This window comes from Mustela nivalis (genome assembly GCF_964662115.1).
Source record: "Mustela nivalis genome assembly, chromosome: 14".
NCBI classification, from domain to species: domain Eukaryota; kingdom Metazoa; phylum Chordata; class Mammalia; order Carnivora; family Mustelidae; genus Mustela; species Mustela nivalis.
Window position 1 is genome coordinate 77493060 of NC_139033.1, and position 15121 is coordinate 77508180.

The window sequence follows — 15121 nt, forward strand, 5'->3', positions numbered from 1 at the left end:
GACAACATGGTTGGACCTAGAGGGTATTATGTTAAGTAAAATAAGTCAAAGAAAGAAAGACAAATGCCATATGAGCTCACTTATATGTGGAATGTAAACAAAACAAAACAAAACAGACAAAAAGCAGAAGCAAAGCCATAAATACAGAGAACAGACTGATAGATTGATGGTTGCCAGAAAGGAGGGGGTGGGGTTTGGGCAGAAAGGTGAAGGGCAGTGGGAGGTACAGGCTTCCAGTTATGGATTAAGTCACAGGAATGAAAGGCCCCGCATAGGGAATGCAGTCAATGATATCATAATAGTGTTGTACAGTGATAGGTAGCTACACAGAGGGTGAGCACTCTATAAGATACAGACTTTTTGAATCCAGACACCCTATGCCGGAAACTAAAGTAACATTCTGTGTCAGCTGTGTGTCAGTTAAAAAATACTTAGCTCAGCTGGGAAGGAGACAGACCACCTGGCAGGTACGTGGGTCAGAGAGCACACCCCTGCACCAAGCCCAAGGAGATGGGGAATAGACTAGGCAGCTTCTCCTCCACAGCCCCCTCCCGCCCGGGGGCCTCTGTATACACGACATTACTCGCTGTTGTAATACAGTGACTGAAAGCTCTTCCAGCATCCGTGCACTTGCTGGTACAAGGCTGGGCTCCAGCCACAAAGCCTGACGAACTCACTGAAATCAAGCCGCCACACTGCCAAGCTGGCCTAGAGCACTTTCCCAGAACGAATACCTCTGGATCTTTCCAGAACTCCTGCTCCTGTATGTCAGTGCCAGTCGCCCGGCCTAGGACTCATCTACACCTTTGGCTTCTCCTTCTGCACCATCACCTCTGTCTCCTGCTCCCTAGTGGTCCCTGGCCACACCGCTCTCCCGTGGGCCATGAGTTGGTGAGGGGAACTGTGAGTGAAGGTGTCCTTTTCAAAGCAGTCTGCCAGACCCCAGTGGGGGCCAGAGGGCAAGGAAACAGGGGCCTGGAGCTCCTTAAATACCATCGGCAGCTTCCATTCCTCCTACGATGTTACCTGGGGCATTTAGCTTCAGTTCTTTCCTTCCGCTCGCTAAAAGTTTTAAACTCACGTTCTGTTTTAGCTCTAAATCTTCGCCTGACATCCCCCAAGATGATGAGAACTTGTTCGGGGTCCTAAACCCTTGGGTACAGGGGCGCTGCAGCCAGGGCGGGGGTGGGGGAACAGGGATGGGAGTGGGGAGGCCTGACTTGCGGGTGCTGGGTCTGTGACAGGTGCTTGGCTGATGGCTGTGCCCCTTCCTGGGGCTGGGGAGCCGTGTCCCCCATGATCGCCTTATGTCCTCCTGGCTGGTGTTACTAACCCGTACTGCCTGAAAAATGAGAATTAGAAAAGTGGATTTGTGGAAATAAAGTTAAACAAAGACTTTGGAGAAAGTCTCCATGCAATCGATTAAAAGTTTTCCCTAAATCTGCCAGTTTCCCTTACCCTAAAAGATGTTTCTTGAGGCATTGCTTTAGACCTGCAAAACAGCTCCATCCTGTGGGCGCCACTGAGTGCTAGCGACACATGTGCATATGGTGGTGGCCCTCCGTCAGCCAGCATCAGCTGCCCCAGCATTGGGTCTGCACTGGCTTCTGGGATGGGGCTGTGCAGGGGCTAACCTCACGTTCCCGAAGCGGCTCCGCCTACTGCGGAGTTGACCCCTCCCATCATCTGCATAATTAATCCCCAGGAGGAAGAGCCCCTGGGGCACAAGTGGCCAACTTCAGAGGTCTGAATAATTCTACAAGGCACAGCGGAAGCAGTTACTCTAACTTAGGGTGAACACTGCTGCTTCGTGACTCAAACAGAAAGTGCACCCAATAGCATTCCCATATACTCGCTGCCCCCACATAGGCGCATGCTCCCTCATTATCCACGCCCCCCACCGGGTGTGGTGCGTTGGTTACAACTGACACACTGTTAATCATTCAGAATCCTTCATTGACCTTAGGGTTCCCTCTTGGGTTCTACATTCTATGGATTTGGACAAATGTCTCATGACTTGTTTCCATCATGACAGCATCATGAACTGTTTTCAAGCGTGGAAAATCCTCTATGCTCTACCTGTTGACCCCTCCCCACTCCACCCCACACCCACCTCACCCCAGGCAATACTGATCTCTTTACTATCTCCATAATCTTGTCTTTTCCAGAACGTCCTACGTCATACGGTTGGAATCATACAGCATGTAGCCTTTTCAGACTGGCTTTTTTCACTTAATAATATGCATTTATAATTTTCTTCCATTTTTTTTCTTTTTTCATGGCTTGAGTTGTTTAAAATTTATTTTATGAATGTCTGTCTGTATGTATTTATTTATTTAAATAAGTAAATATTTATTTATTTATTTCAAGATTTTTATTTATTTGACAGAGAGTGAGAGAAGGAACACAAGCAGGGGGAGTGGGAGAGGGAGAAGAAGCCTTCCCCCTGAGCAGGGAGCCTGATGCAGGATTCAATCCCAGAACCCTGGGATCATGACTTGAGCTGCAGGCAGATGCTTAATGACTGAGCCACCCAGTGCCCCAAGCGTGCAATATTTAAATAATTAAACTTTTAACTGATAATTTCTGTAAGCTTGGAGCATTCCCACTTCTGATCTGGGAGACCCTGTATATAGTCTCCAATAAGTACCATCAGACAGAAAAATAAGGATTTCTATACCCAACCCAGGAAGTCAGAATAAAGAATAACACACACATGAAAAAAAAAAAAAAAAGAATAAGACAAAAAAAAAGAAAGAAAGAAAGAAAGAAAAGAAAAGAAAGAATAAGAAAGGCAGGAGTCAAGATTTCTAAAGTAAAAAGCACATACACAATAGAGAAGATTACCAACCATGCCTTGAAAATATGAGTAGGATAGATAGACCAGCAAATTTGGTTAATGAAAGTACGTGTGAACACAACCACGGATATTTACTACTTAAAACAATTAAAATGTTTTTTTTTGTTTTGTTTTGTTTTGTTTTTTAAATAACTCTTACTCCAAACAATCTAGGCTCCTGAGAACCAATCACTTGTGCACACTGACTGTTCCAAAGCACCTTTTTGCCAAATAATTTGTGTCAGGAGGCCAATGAGATGTCAGTCTTTATTTCTAGCTGTGAAAGTAAATGTGTTCTTCCTTGTTAATACTGTGTTGGAAGGCTGTGTTTAGAGGAATTAGGGCAGGTAAAGGCAGGAGCAGCCTGGTGTCTGGTTTTTTCTCAGTGATCCTTGTTTTCCTTCCCTGCTGCCCCCCAAACTGGGCCAACAAGGACAAACCCCACTGACTTTGTGATGTGGAGCAGCCCAGATGCAGAAGGCAGAGGAGAGAAGCAAAGATCGTCTGGCAGAGCAGGGATCCGGAGCCCCTCTTGGCAACACTGTTGATGCCCGGGCACCCGGGGAGGGGACTGTGCAAGTCCCCATTCAGGGATGAAGGCAGGGACTCAGCAGCATGGACTGGAGGAGCAGGGCAGGCTGGACCTGTGAACTCTCAAAACGAATTCATTGACACTGCCTCCCGTGGGGACATTGCTGGGAATCGAGCAGATGGAACAGCTACCCCTGGGGAGAGAGGCCCATGGAGGGACGAGTGGGGAGAGCAGCGTGGGGGACCTAAGGAAGGAGGGCATGTCCCCTGCCATGTCCCCTCTAGCCTCCACATGCCTTCCTAAAGGAAGCACATCCCTTCTACATTTCTTTATTTCTAGTTTTTAAATTTCCTTTGACATTTTCCCCTCTGATGCATGGGGAAGGTTTTTCTTGAACCCTGGAAACTGTTCTCTTGAGGAACATGGGCATTCTGGTGTACTTTGACTTTATACTTTCTTCTCAGGAACATTGCCTCCTTCTCCTCTTTCCTAAATGTGTCATAATGAGCTCTCTGGAAAATCCCTTGAGTTGACATTTTTAAAAGAAAGAATTCACAACCAGAAATATGCACAATGGTTCTTGCTGCTGTTGGAGAATCAGAATGTGGTCCAAAGAGTTCCCCTAAATAGTCAGAGCTTATTATTACGATTACTGGAGGACTTGATTTCCTCAGGGCAAAAGTATGTTGGCTTTCACGTTTGAAGAACAAATATGCACTAATTTTCTAGAAGACACTCAACAGCTCCGGATTCACTGTAACTCTTTGGAAATTAATTTGTTACCAGTTGCATCCTGCTTATATTATTCACATAGAATAATATAATCTCATTATTCACATGAGAAAGACAAAACCAACAAGAAGTGAATTCTTCCCTCAGTTGATTTTTTTAACACCTGGTTTACATAGGGTTGAAAACAGTCGTTTTTTCTACTTCACACAAAAGAGGCAGAATGAAGAGTATTCTTGAACTGACTTTGCAAGATGTGCTTTATTTTAAATCAGTCCTGAACCCAAACTACATAGGATCATTTTTTTTGACGTATTCTATTCCATTCGATGATTCCTCACAAACTGTATTTTAATATGGAATGAAAACTACATTTCGATCATAAATTTTCATGCTACATTGTTATTTAATGAAGAGGTTGTATTACCAATAATAATAATTTAAGAAAAGGCCATTTTTTTTTATTTCCCCAAGCTCAATATACATATTTCTTCCATAATTATGAACTTAAAAAACCCGTCTCGGATGTAAAAATGTGAATTGGAATATGTAAACTCTTTGATATACCTGAAAAACGGAGGAAAATGTCACATACTGGAAAACACCATTGCCTTAAATCATCGAAATGGGAAAAAGCGTGTTGAGGGGGAGGGGGGAAAGGTAGAAGAGCATTCATGACCTCAGTTAGTAAAAGTTACAAAGTCAGAGTATTCATTCCACACCCAACTGGGCGCCATTTTTATCTTTCTACCTGGAGCCCGTGTCTGAGGAGGAGCGGAAACTCTAAAGCAGAACAGCCACCCTCACGGAAGCGGGTCATGAGCTGGGCCTCAACAAAGCCAGTCCACATATTTGTTTTGCTGCTTTTTTTTTTTTTCCTGAGAAGTCACTGGTGTTTAATGGAAAGATTTTTTTTATTAGTCTTCAGTTAAGATAAGGCAGTAAGAGTGTCACTAATGTTAACTTTTTGCTTAGAATGAGGCTTATCCTTCCTCTGGTATCTTCATGGGTTCCTTTCTCTTTTCCCCCTAGAAATCCGTTCGGGAGTTTCAGCCTCCTATTGCTGTTGCATATTTTTGGGGTGTGCTGAGTCCCATCTGTTCTCCTTCCCCACTGGTGACAGAGCGCAGTGTCCGCCATGATAGCATCTCTGCAGGAAGGGTGCAGTCCCCGTGCCGAAAAACACAGGTGTCTTTCCTTCTCCCTTCATCTTCTCTCCTGTTTCTCTGAGAGAGGAGATCCATAAATGACTCCTTTGCATAGTCAATCAGAACACAAGACACTGTTGACTAAAACATAAAACAAGTAGCCCTGATTTTGGAGAAATGGAATTACAAATAACTTTTTCAACAGCGCCTTCATTTGCAAGGTAGCTTAGACTGCAAAAAGAAGTCAGCTCCTTCTGACCACCTGTCAGAAGAGAAGCCATTTCCATCCAACTAGAAATGCTTAGCTCTTATGAGAATATTGTGCTTTTTTAAAAAAATTCAAATGTTAACTTGACTTGCAGTCTGTGTCTTAAATGATCAATTTGTTTTTTCTCTAGTCCATTTGATCATGGTTTCTGGTGAGCGGTACAGGAATATTAATTTGGCATAGAGATCTTCCTCTAGTTCCAGTTCCCCTGTCTCTCGAACTAAAAAAATATCTGTGCACAACTTCAGGATTCGATCCACATTTGGAAGCTCTTCAAACATGATCGAGTGAGAAATGCCACTGAAGAACTCACGGACAAACTTCCCAATCACAAGGACAACCGAAGCATATAACCCCATGATACTGAAAAAAAAAAAAAAAATCGAGTAGACATTGTATTTACCAGTTAAATACAGTTAATAGAATGCATCTAAAAGAAAAGAAAAAACAGTATTTCCCTCCAACTCCACAGAAGATATGATAACTGATCAAAGTTCAAAGTTTTTCCCGGACAGAACTATAATACTTGAAAAATGAAAATGAAAAAAAAATCCAAATTTTGAAATAACCGATGTTAAGAGTTTCACAGATGAACTTCAGGTGGTTTTACTGCATACATTAAATAAAGAAATCACACAATAGATTTGGTAGAAATGCCACTGTATTATATACACTTTTCTGCACCCAGCACTTTATTTTTAGAAATACAATTCTGCATAGACAATGAACAGATGTTCATGTCCTATTGGGGATGTATGTGTCCTAGCATTTAAGGATCAGAACACTGTGAAATGGTATCTTCAGACCATCTGGACATCGGACCATATCCCAGACTGTGACATCTGACTGAGACCCTGTCTGCTAGGGTAAGAAGGCAATCTAAACAGAAAAGAGGTAACCCAACATCGATTTCTATGTTTAAACACTGAATGGCCTCAAACATAACAGGAAGGTGTAAAGCGAAGAAACTGGACATATGACTTCTAGACCTGTCCTTAAGGGTGTTACTCACATCAGGCATTTTGACTTCTTTGGGACTCTGGTTCTCCATTTTTTTAAATGAAGAGCCAATAACCTATGAATTTTAATGTTCATCTATTAAGTTCAAGAATTCTGGGAAGATAATAAGGCTTCCTATCCTCAACTTTATATGATACAGAAGTAGACTCTTACAAATGTTAACTATGAAATAAGTTCTTACCCGTAGCCAGCCAGGAACCCCAGACTTGGGGGGCTGACTTTGTCATTGAAGACCACCAGTTCCAAGGCCTGGGCGTGCTGATTATATATTCTATTTCCAGTCAGATTGAGAACCCACCACTCACTGTTAGATTTAGTTGTATTGTCTCTGGACAAAATGATGGTGATATTCATGAAATTATTTTCTGGAAGAATAAAATGAAATTATGTTAGCATGAGACTATTAGGATTTAGCCTCAGCAGTCCTCAGATGGCAAACCCCGGTTACTACTATCCATAGCATGGTGTATAGTGCCTGGATGAGTAGGACACAGGGACACGGTAACAATGTGAATGGGGAAAGAAAAGTGGGCCCTTAGGTGTGCATGTTTTCTCCTTGTCACTAAACAGGTAGCTCCCTACTGCTGAGTGAGCATGGCAGACACGTCACAGGAAAGAAAGATGACCCATCACCTGAGTGTCCTTGCTGAGAATTCCAGACAACTTGTTAGACATTTAAAAATCCCAAATCCCCAACTTTTTAGTGAATTGAGTAATTCACTAAATTATTACCAGCATTTATTAAGTGTCTTTGAGAAGAAGCCCCTCTGTCAGGTGATGAGGGGTTACAAAATTGCATACAGCATGATTCCATATCTCAACAGGAACAGGCCATGTATACAAGTGTGGCTTATGGGCATGAGGCAACTACTACAGGACCTGCACCCACAAGTTCTGTAAGCATGGGGAGACTACTTCTCCTTGGTAGGATCCAGGAGGGCTTCCCAGAGAAGACGGCTTCTGAGCTGAGTTTTGCAGGGTGAGAACTTCAGTAAGTGGGGATGGACGGGGAGAGGAGGCTATTTCAGGAGGGCTTGATGGCGTGAAGCTCAGTAAAGTTCTGAAAATCCATGATGCGTGGTTAATGATTGCTTTTGTTGGAGCACAGAGTAAATATAAAAGAATTGTGAAAGGGTGGAAGAAAACTTGGAGTTCTTTGAGTAGGTCTTTCTAAGAAAATACCACCCCCGTCAATAATAATAGGGCCTCAGCTGAGAATTCTGGTGGTGGACTGTGAGGGTAGGGACCTTGTCTTCATTATTTCCTGCTAAATTCCTGGATCGGAGGAATCTGGGACAGTGCCTAGTAATGAATGTCTATTTGATGGATGGATTGAATGGATGGATGAATGGATGGACAGACAGATGGATGGAATGATGGAGAGTGAGGTAGGAAGCTCTTAAAGATAAAGAAACCCTTACCCAGCCTGAATGTGAACCATTCAGAATGCTCAGGAACAGAAAGAACCTTGGTCTGAAGTCTAGAGAGTTCTAAGAAGGGACATCTGGCCTAGGTTTGAATCTAATTTGTTCACATATCAGTTGTATAAACTCTGCTGAGTAATTCACACCCTGAGCCTCAGTTTCTTCCTTCGTAAATTGGTGATAACCACCAACTTATGCTAAAGATTAGACATTACTAAGAAAGCAGCTCATCAGAGAAGCTATTGTGTTGGCAAGACCCGAGAGCACAAGATCGTGTGGTCTGGGGAAGGACTTTGTTGGCTGGGCCTCAGATGACCCACAGCCAACAAGCCTATGTTTGGGGAGCACAAAGCATGTGGCTGATAAAGGGGAAAATAAGAGTGGAGAAGGGCTGGGAATCTGGGCACAAGGTGAGGCTGACCCTGGAGGGAGGAGTCCCATCTTTCTGAAGCTGAAAGGAAGTGGGGGGATTGGTGAACATTTGAGCCCCATTGCCAGGGAGAAGGAGGCAGCTGAAGGAGGGCCCTGGCAGGCTTGCAGGATCATTTGATGAGGGGAGCAGCAGCTGTGAAGGACCCACTGAGGGACAGTAGCATTTCAGAGGGAATGACTGATCATTGAGCAATCTATGCTCTTGGACTAAGCATTTCTAGAACTATCTGGACTGAAACGGAAATACCAAAGTACTCAGTGCATCTCACAATTACCGTGTAAGACATATGTATTATTTATTGACTGTTGGGGAAGAAAAGCATAGAGATGTGGGGACCCACCCATGCTTGTCTTCTGACCCTGTATCCTGCCTCTACTTCTGCTGGTCTCCATGGGACCTTCCAGCTGTTCGTTTACATCTCCATCTTTCCAGGTAAACATGAGCCTCAAGGAGCCTGGTGTCCAGTGCCTGACACACTGTCTGATGACCATGAGCACCCCATGTTGGCAAAGGAATGAACATGACTTGGATAACAGCTTTGTCCTTTTACTTTTATCACATGTACCCATCTGCTCTGACCCAGACAACTGATGAAGGCAAACAATGCTTAGTAATTAATGCTTAAGAATCCCCAAACATCAACATGCTACCATCACTGTTTTTTGGGGGTACATACAGTCCCTAGAGGCTGACCTTGATACTTAACCACCCTTGGGCTGAATCAAGTACATTTCCTGCTCCGTTTTTATTGTTCTTATCGTAGGGCTTTCATATTTAATATTACGTTAGGCCATTTTCTGCCTAAGAGATGGACGTTAATAGAAACAAATGAACAGACTGATGAATCAGTAACAGAAGCTGCTAGAACACAGATTTAAGCCAATCATGTTCTATATCAATGAAAACCATGAGGAATATGGTTCCCGGTGCCTGACTGGCTCCTTCTGGCCGGTGACTGTATCTGGGAGTCTTTGGCTTCTGTAAGCCGCGTCTCACAGGGAAAGAAAACTGGAAAGCAGCTGTAGAAAGGCTGAAAATGCAAACTATAGACACTGATAAAAGAATTAAAAAGAGTTCTGAAACAATTCCTTCTCATCCTTACCAGACAAAAGTTGCTTTATAGGTTTAGAGTTCGAGTCACTAGGTGCTTTCACGTAATATGGGTAGATCCTTTCTATAGTCCTGTGCGTTCAGAAAAAAAAGAGGAGGGTAATGACATTTTAGTTGTTTTATCCACATAAAACTGACTTTTTGTTACCATCTTTTACCTCATCTCAAACAAATAACAGTGAGTCGGTACTTCTACGCAATGTAGTGTCATCAAAATTTATGGGCCCCATTATAATCAGAAATTTCTGAAGCCAAACAAATTTAGTGGTTCTATTCAAAAACTTAGGTAAACTCTGTACATGAGCTTATTAATGCCTTAATAACTACCTGTGACTGTTTCTGAAGCAAGGGGCTATCTTTCTTGCTAGGATCTATGTCTGCACTCTATGTAGGTATATAATTATATCCATAATCAAGTGGACTGCATGAATCTATCTAGTGACAAGATTGAGGCTCGAGGAGACAGCTGGTGGCCTGGACCTCACCCTCCCTCTGCAGAGGATGAACTGGTTAATGTGAGCAGGTCACTCTGTCCTTCTAGGCCTGTTCTTTCACGGAGAAACAATGAGGGAAGACTTGACAATCTTTGAGGTTCCTTTAGCTGTAGTGATTAAAAAATGCTGTCTTAGGGAAAACAGTGTGAGGACTGCATTATGGCAGCTCTGATGTTCAATGCAGCACAGTGGGGCCAGGGCAGACTGGAGGTCAGAACTAGACATTGGCCAGTGAATGTGATTTAGCGGTTTTGCACCCATAGCATTTCACCCCTTCCTCCTAGTTCTCATACTAGAATCTAAACATCCCAGCTTGGATTTCTTTGAAGTGGAGTATTTATATGCATATGCATATATGCAAGATAATATATTAATATAGAGGTCCCCCGCAAACTCCTGCCAAACTTCCCTTTATTCCTTGTCTTCCCTGTACCCCCATCCAGTAGCCAGGCATTCAATGAGCCCAGGTCGAGTAAGAGTAAAAGAAAGGTTTCCCAGGGGCTCTTCTTGGCTTTTGGTGATTATGGTCAGGTAAGAGCAAGGTCTGCTACCCAGAGACAAGATCAGGGCTCCCAGGGCTAGGTGGACAGAGAGGGAGAGGGGAGAAAACAGAGTTGTCTTAATGTAACATAATGAGATCTCCAAGTAGAGATTCACTTGGGTTACTGGAGAATGGAGAATGTTGCATTTCTTGCGTATATGAATTTGCAAATGGAGATTTTGTACCAAATATAGCCATCTATTAAAGCTAATGAACAGGAGCAATCACTTACACGGGCGTTCTTGAACTTTCTGTGTTGTTGCCAGCGATCATTTTAGCTATATTCTTTCGTGTATTATTTTTAAGAGGAAAAGATAGCTTATCGGTTGCTATTTCTGCTTTTGCACCCAGACTCATGTTTCTGTGAAGAAAGATAAAAGGGCCCAATGTCAGTGATTAGTCAGAAGTCTGGAAGAGAGATTCAAAAATTCACTTGACTATTTTATTAATCTCACCAAGTCTTCATTGGATCCACAACTGTCAACCCCAACCTTTTCTGTCCACCTCACCTTTATGTCCAGCTTCGTAGACAACCAAGTTAGTAAACCCCAGGGAGGCCACAAACACCTTTAAAACAGACGGCACGTGAGGAGGCAGTCTGCTGACTAAAAGAGAAACTGTCTTGATGCTCTGATATGAATTTCTGCAACATTCCTATATTAATCTAATGAGGTTAGTCTCATGCTGACTAATAGAATCCACATTTTTTTTTAAAGATTTTTATTTATTTATTTGACAGAGAGAAATCACAAGTAGATGGAGAGGCAGGCAGAGAGAGAGAGAGGGAAGCAGGCTCTCCGCTGAGCAGAGAGCCCGATGCGGGACTCGATCCCAGGAGTCTGAGATCATGACCACTGAGCCACCCAGGCGCCCCTAGAATCCACATTTTTAAAAGAACATTCAATCAAAATCTGATCTTTAATGTCGTTAATTTTTTGGTAGCTCTTCAAAGAAAAGGCTAGAAAATAAATTTTTGGCAGTCCAGAATTTCGTGTGAGGAACTTGGGATGTGAATTCTAAAGGAGAAAATAAGATTCAGGAAGGAGTTCTTTCAATTCTGAACAGCCCCCTTTGAAATCATCTTAGGTTGGAGAAGGCTTTCTAGGTACCTATCATGATTTTTTCTTAATTTCATCCTAGAAACCAGGAATCATGGACCCAAATGCACCTACCACCTGACTTCCCAAATAAGCCGCCAGAGAATCCTGAAATCACAAGACCATGATAACAAACGAACAAACAAACAAACACTAAGCCTTTCCAACTAGCTTATCTTGTCAAGGTGTCCCAAGTACTCCACTAACACACTGGATTTTTGAATGCGAGAACTTTTCCCAAGACATGCTCTTAGGAATGGATAAAGAAGATGTGATAGATATATATATATACGGTTATTACTCAGCCACCAAAAAGAATGAAATGTTGTCATTTGCAAAGCTGTGAATAAAGCTAGAGAGTATTATGTTGAGCAAAACAAGTCAGAGAAAGACAAACATCATGTGATCTCACTCATGTGTGGAATTTAGGAAACAAAATAAATGAGCAAAGTGGGAAAAAAAGAGAGGGAGAAGGAGGCAAACCAAGAAACAGACTCTTAACTATAGAGAGCAAACTGTTGGTTATCAGAGGGAAGTAGGTGATGGGAGCTAAGGAGGGCCCTTGTGATGAGCACTGGGTATTGTATGGAAGTGCTGAATCACTATACTGTACACCTGAAACTAATATCACACTGGATATTAGTATGTTCACTGGAATTTAAATAAAAACTTAAAAAAAAAATGAGCGAAATAGTGGCCGCATGCCGGCCATTGGCTCAGGTTAGGTGGGAAGGAGTCTCTCTCAGCTCTCGCCTCCTGGGACTGCCAGGCTGCTCGCACACATTACGTGTGGAGAAAAAAAATCTGTTAGGCTTTCCCCATGTTGGGGGGATGGGTGCAAGTGAGAACTGGGGTTCCTGAGGCTCCTAGTTCTTCATTCCAAAGAACAAACTTCACCCTTTCAGGGAAATCTTACCACCATCCAGACTATTTCATTTCTAGGAGTCCTTACCCATTTTCCTTTCACTTTGCCTCTCTCTCTTGTTCACAGAACTCATTGCCAGCCTCTCTTTAAAGACTGAGGTTAGCAGGAAAAAGGAAAACTACAAGGTTCTTATTTTTTGCCAAAGATTCTCAGGCAGATCATTATTTAATAAACACAAAAGTTTAGCTGTAGCATCCAATGAATGTTCCCAAAGCATGATATCAACTAAAACCCACATCAATTGAATTTTTCTGTCCTTCTATCCTCCCGCCCCCGCGCCGAGTTTAGATTGGGGGGAAAGGGGGAATCATACATGGAAAGACAGTAACTACCTCTGAATACTCCATGAAAAAACAACAGAGAAGCTACTATTGGGGTCCATGAGTTCCTCTATCATTTTCTGCTTACTGGGAGGGCTGATGGTCCACAAAGAATTTGAGTTTCCTTCCAGTTCTGCTACTGTTATGTCTTCTCTTTCATAATTTTCCAGAAATTGCATAGCACCCTGTATGCACACAAATACACATGCATAAATATATCATAGACATGGTGATGTATAAATAAAGCAATTGCTCTTCCTTTTAACTGACTGCTGAATGAGGATTTCTTCCTATGGAAGGACAGTTTCTACAGTGGATGGGCTTGGTGCTCCGTGGTACTACTTTCCCTCCACATGCGGAATAGGCAGCCCCAGTGACACAGAGCAATCTCAGTATAGTACAGGTACAGAATTGTTTCAATTAATCAATAAAGGCAAATCAAAGTATTTGGTGTTGTTTTTCCTCCCCACTAAGCAGGAAACTTATCAACACTTGGGGTGTTCCCTCTCATGAGACAGTCAAATTTAATCCACCCACAACATCTTGGTCCTACCTTCACAGCTGCACATCCCTTCAGATGAGTCTGGGCAGTGTGCATTAGAGGCTGATAATTTTATAAAGGAGCTAAGCCTCCATCTGCCTAATCATTTTCTTTAAATAGGGAAGTATTATTTGTAAAGCAAATTTTAATTATGAAAAATCAATTTCTCATATTATTCTGAGTTTACAATGGAGAGAAAAGAATACATCAACCACAACTTTGCCAACAGGACATTATCACTATTATATGCAGTAGGAAATGCAGATTTTTAAACATCACTTAAAAAATAATAGCGTATATTCTTTTTCATTTATGTCTTATCTTGAGACATGTTCATGCCATGTGTGGTCTTTGCAATGATTATTTTGTATTACAAAAGAAGTTGCCTGGAAAATATTCAGACAACACAATGTGTAACTAAAATGAAAAGTGGTAGCCCCCCTCTCCCATGTCAACCACCCTAGGGAAGCCAGTGCCCAACAGATTCACTGGACACATTTGCTATAATTTATTCAACAGCCTTTACTTACTGAGCGAGCCCTCAGCTGCTTCCCACTTTTGTCAATACTAAGAATGCCATCACAAGCAGGTGCCTGCATAGAGATTTTCCAATATTTTGAATTACTCCCTGAAGATAAGATTCTCAGACTAGACCTAGCCGTCAAAGGGATCAGTATCTACTGCAATTAAAAACATCTAAAAATATAAAAGAGGACCTACATCTGTTGAGCTTAAGTTAAAATGTCCTGAATTAAAATTATGTTTATTGACACTTCTATCCAATAATACAGACATAATGTCTCAGATTATCCAAGTGGCCAGTGGCCACTGGTAATCCTTGAAGAGTCCTTCCCACAACCACAGGCCACAGCAGAACAGTGAATAAAGTGACAAGCCATAAGCTCACCTAGATGAAAGGTCTTCACAGACATCTACAACATGCATTTACTTACAGTGTCCCTAGTGAAAGCTTTCATAAACTTATTAAACTTTAGCTGATCCATAACTTTCAACTGGCTTTGCTGGGCACTCATTGTGAAAATGGGCTGGAAAACAAAGAAACAGTGCTGTCAACACTCCTGAGGCTTGTCTCTGCATCCTGGGTTAAAAGAGAAATATTTATACAGTATATCATCACCCACTGTGTACCCAATAGCAACTGGCCTCAGGGATCTCTTTTTGGAAGTGATTATTCCAGTGCCTCACACCAGAACAGAACTACCCTTTCAATGTCTTCTGCACCTTATCTCATATGCCATGCATATACTGACAAGTTAAAATGTAGGGGAAGAGAATCTGGCCGCAAAAGCTAACTGAACATCCTGTGGCTGGTGGTCAGGAAAGACATGGGCAGGGGAGCCAGACCTGGGGGAAGGGACACAGCAGTTACCTGGTACCCTCCCAGGGTAATCGTGACCGAGACGTCCAGGGGCTGGTTGATGACCCCTGCCACAGATTTGATCAAGGACATGAAGAGAAGGGGAAACCAGACGATGCAGATGAGCAGAACGATGATCATGCCTCCCATGCCATACTTCACCACTTTCTTCTTCTTCTGACCCCGGGGCTGCGGGTATCTCTGCAACAGAGAAGTCACACAGGCCTCAGGCTTCCAGTGCTGGAAGCAGGTGGGGGAAGGATGCCTTGCTCTTCCCACAGGACTTGACTGGGACCTGATTCTGCATCGCTCACCCTGAAGT

The 15121-nt window shown here is 42.7% G+C and overlaps 1 protein-coding gene and 1 long non-coding RNA gene across 9 annotated transcripts in view; one reads left to right on the forward strand and one right to left on the reverse strand.

Moving 5' to 3' along the window:
- The first annotated feature begins 360 nt into the window (after positions 1–360).
- On the forward strand, positions 361–8922 carry LOC309847339. Its single transcript, XR_014302409.1, has 3 exons — positions 361–467; positions 7361–7515; positions 8826–8922. It is a non-coding gene; the product is annotated as an uncharacterized lncRNA (long non-coding RNA).
- PIEZO2 (piezo type mechanosensitive ion channel component 2) overlaps positions 4343–15121 on the reverse strand; it is a 451232-nt gene continuing 440453 nt past the window's right edge. For 7 of the 8 annotated variants that reach the window (XM_082697369.1, XM_082697373.1, XM_082697368.1 and 4 more), the window contains 7 exons: positions 14812–15000; positions 14375–14467; positions 12893–13065; positions 10771–10899; positions 9496–9575; positions 6718–6901; positions 4343–5879 (listed from right to left, as the gene is read on the reverse strand). In XM_082697369.1, the coding sequence (XP_082553495.1) occupies positions 5627–5879; positions 6718–6901; positions 9496–9575; positions 10771–10899; positions 12893–13065; positions 14375–14467; positions 14812–15000 (1101 nt within the window). In that variant the 3' untranslated portion in view covers positions 4343–5626. Of the gene's footprint in view, positions 5880–6717; positions 6902–9495; positions 9576–10770; positions 10900–12892; positions 13066–14374; positions 14468–14811; positions 15001–15121 lie in introns of those variants that run through there. The other variant, XM_082697372.1, reaches the window with a different exon arrangement.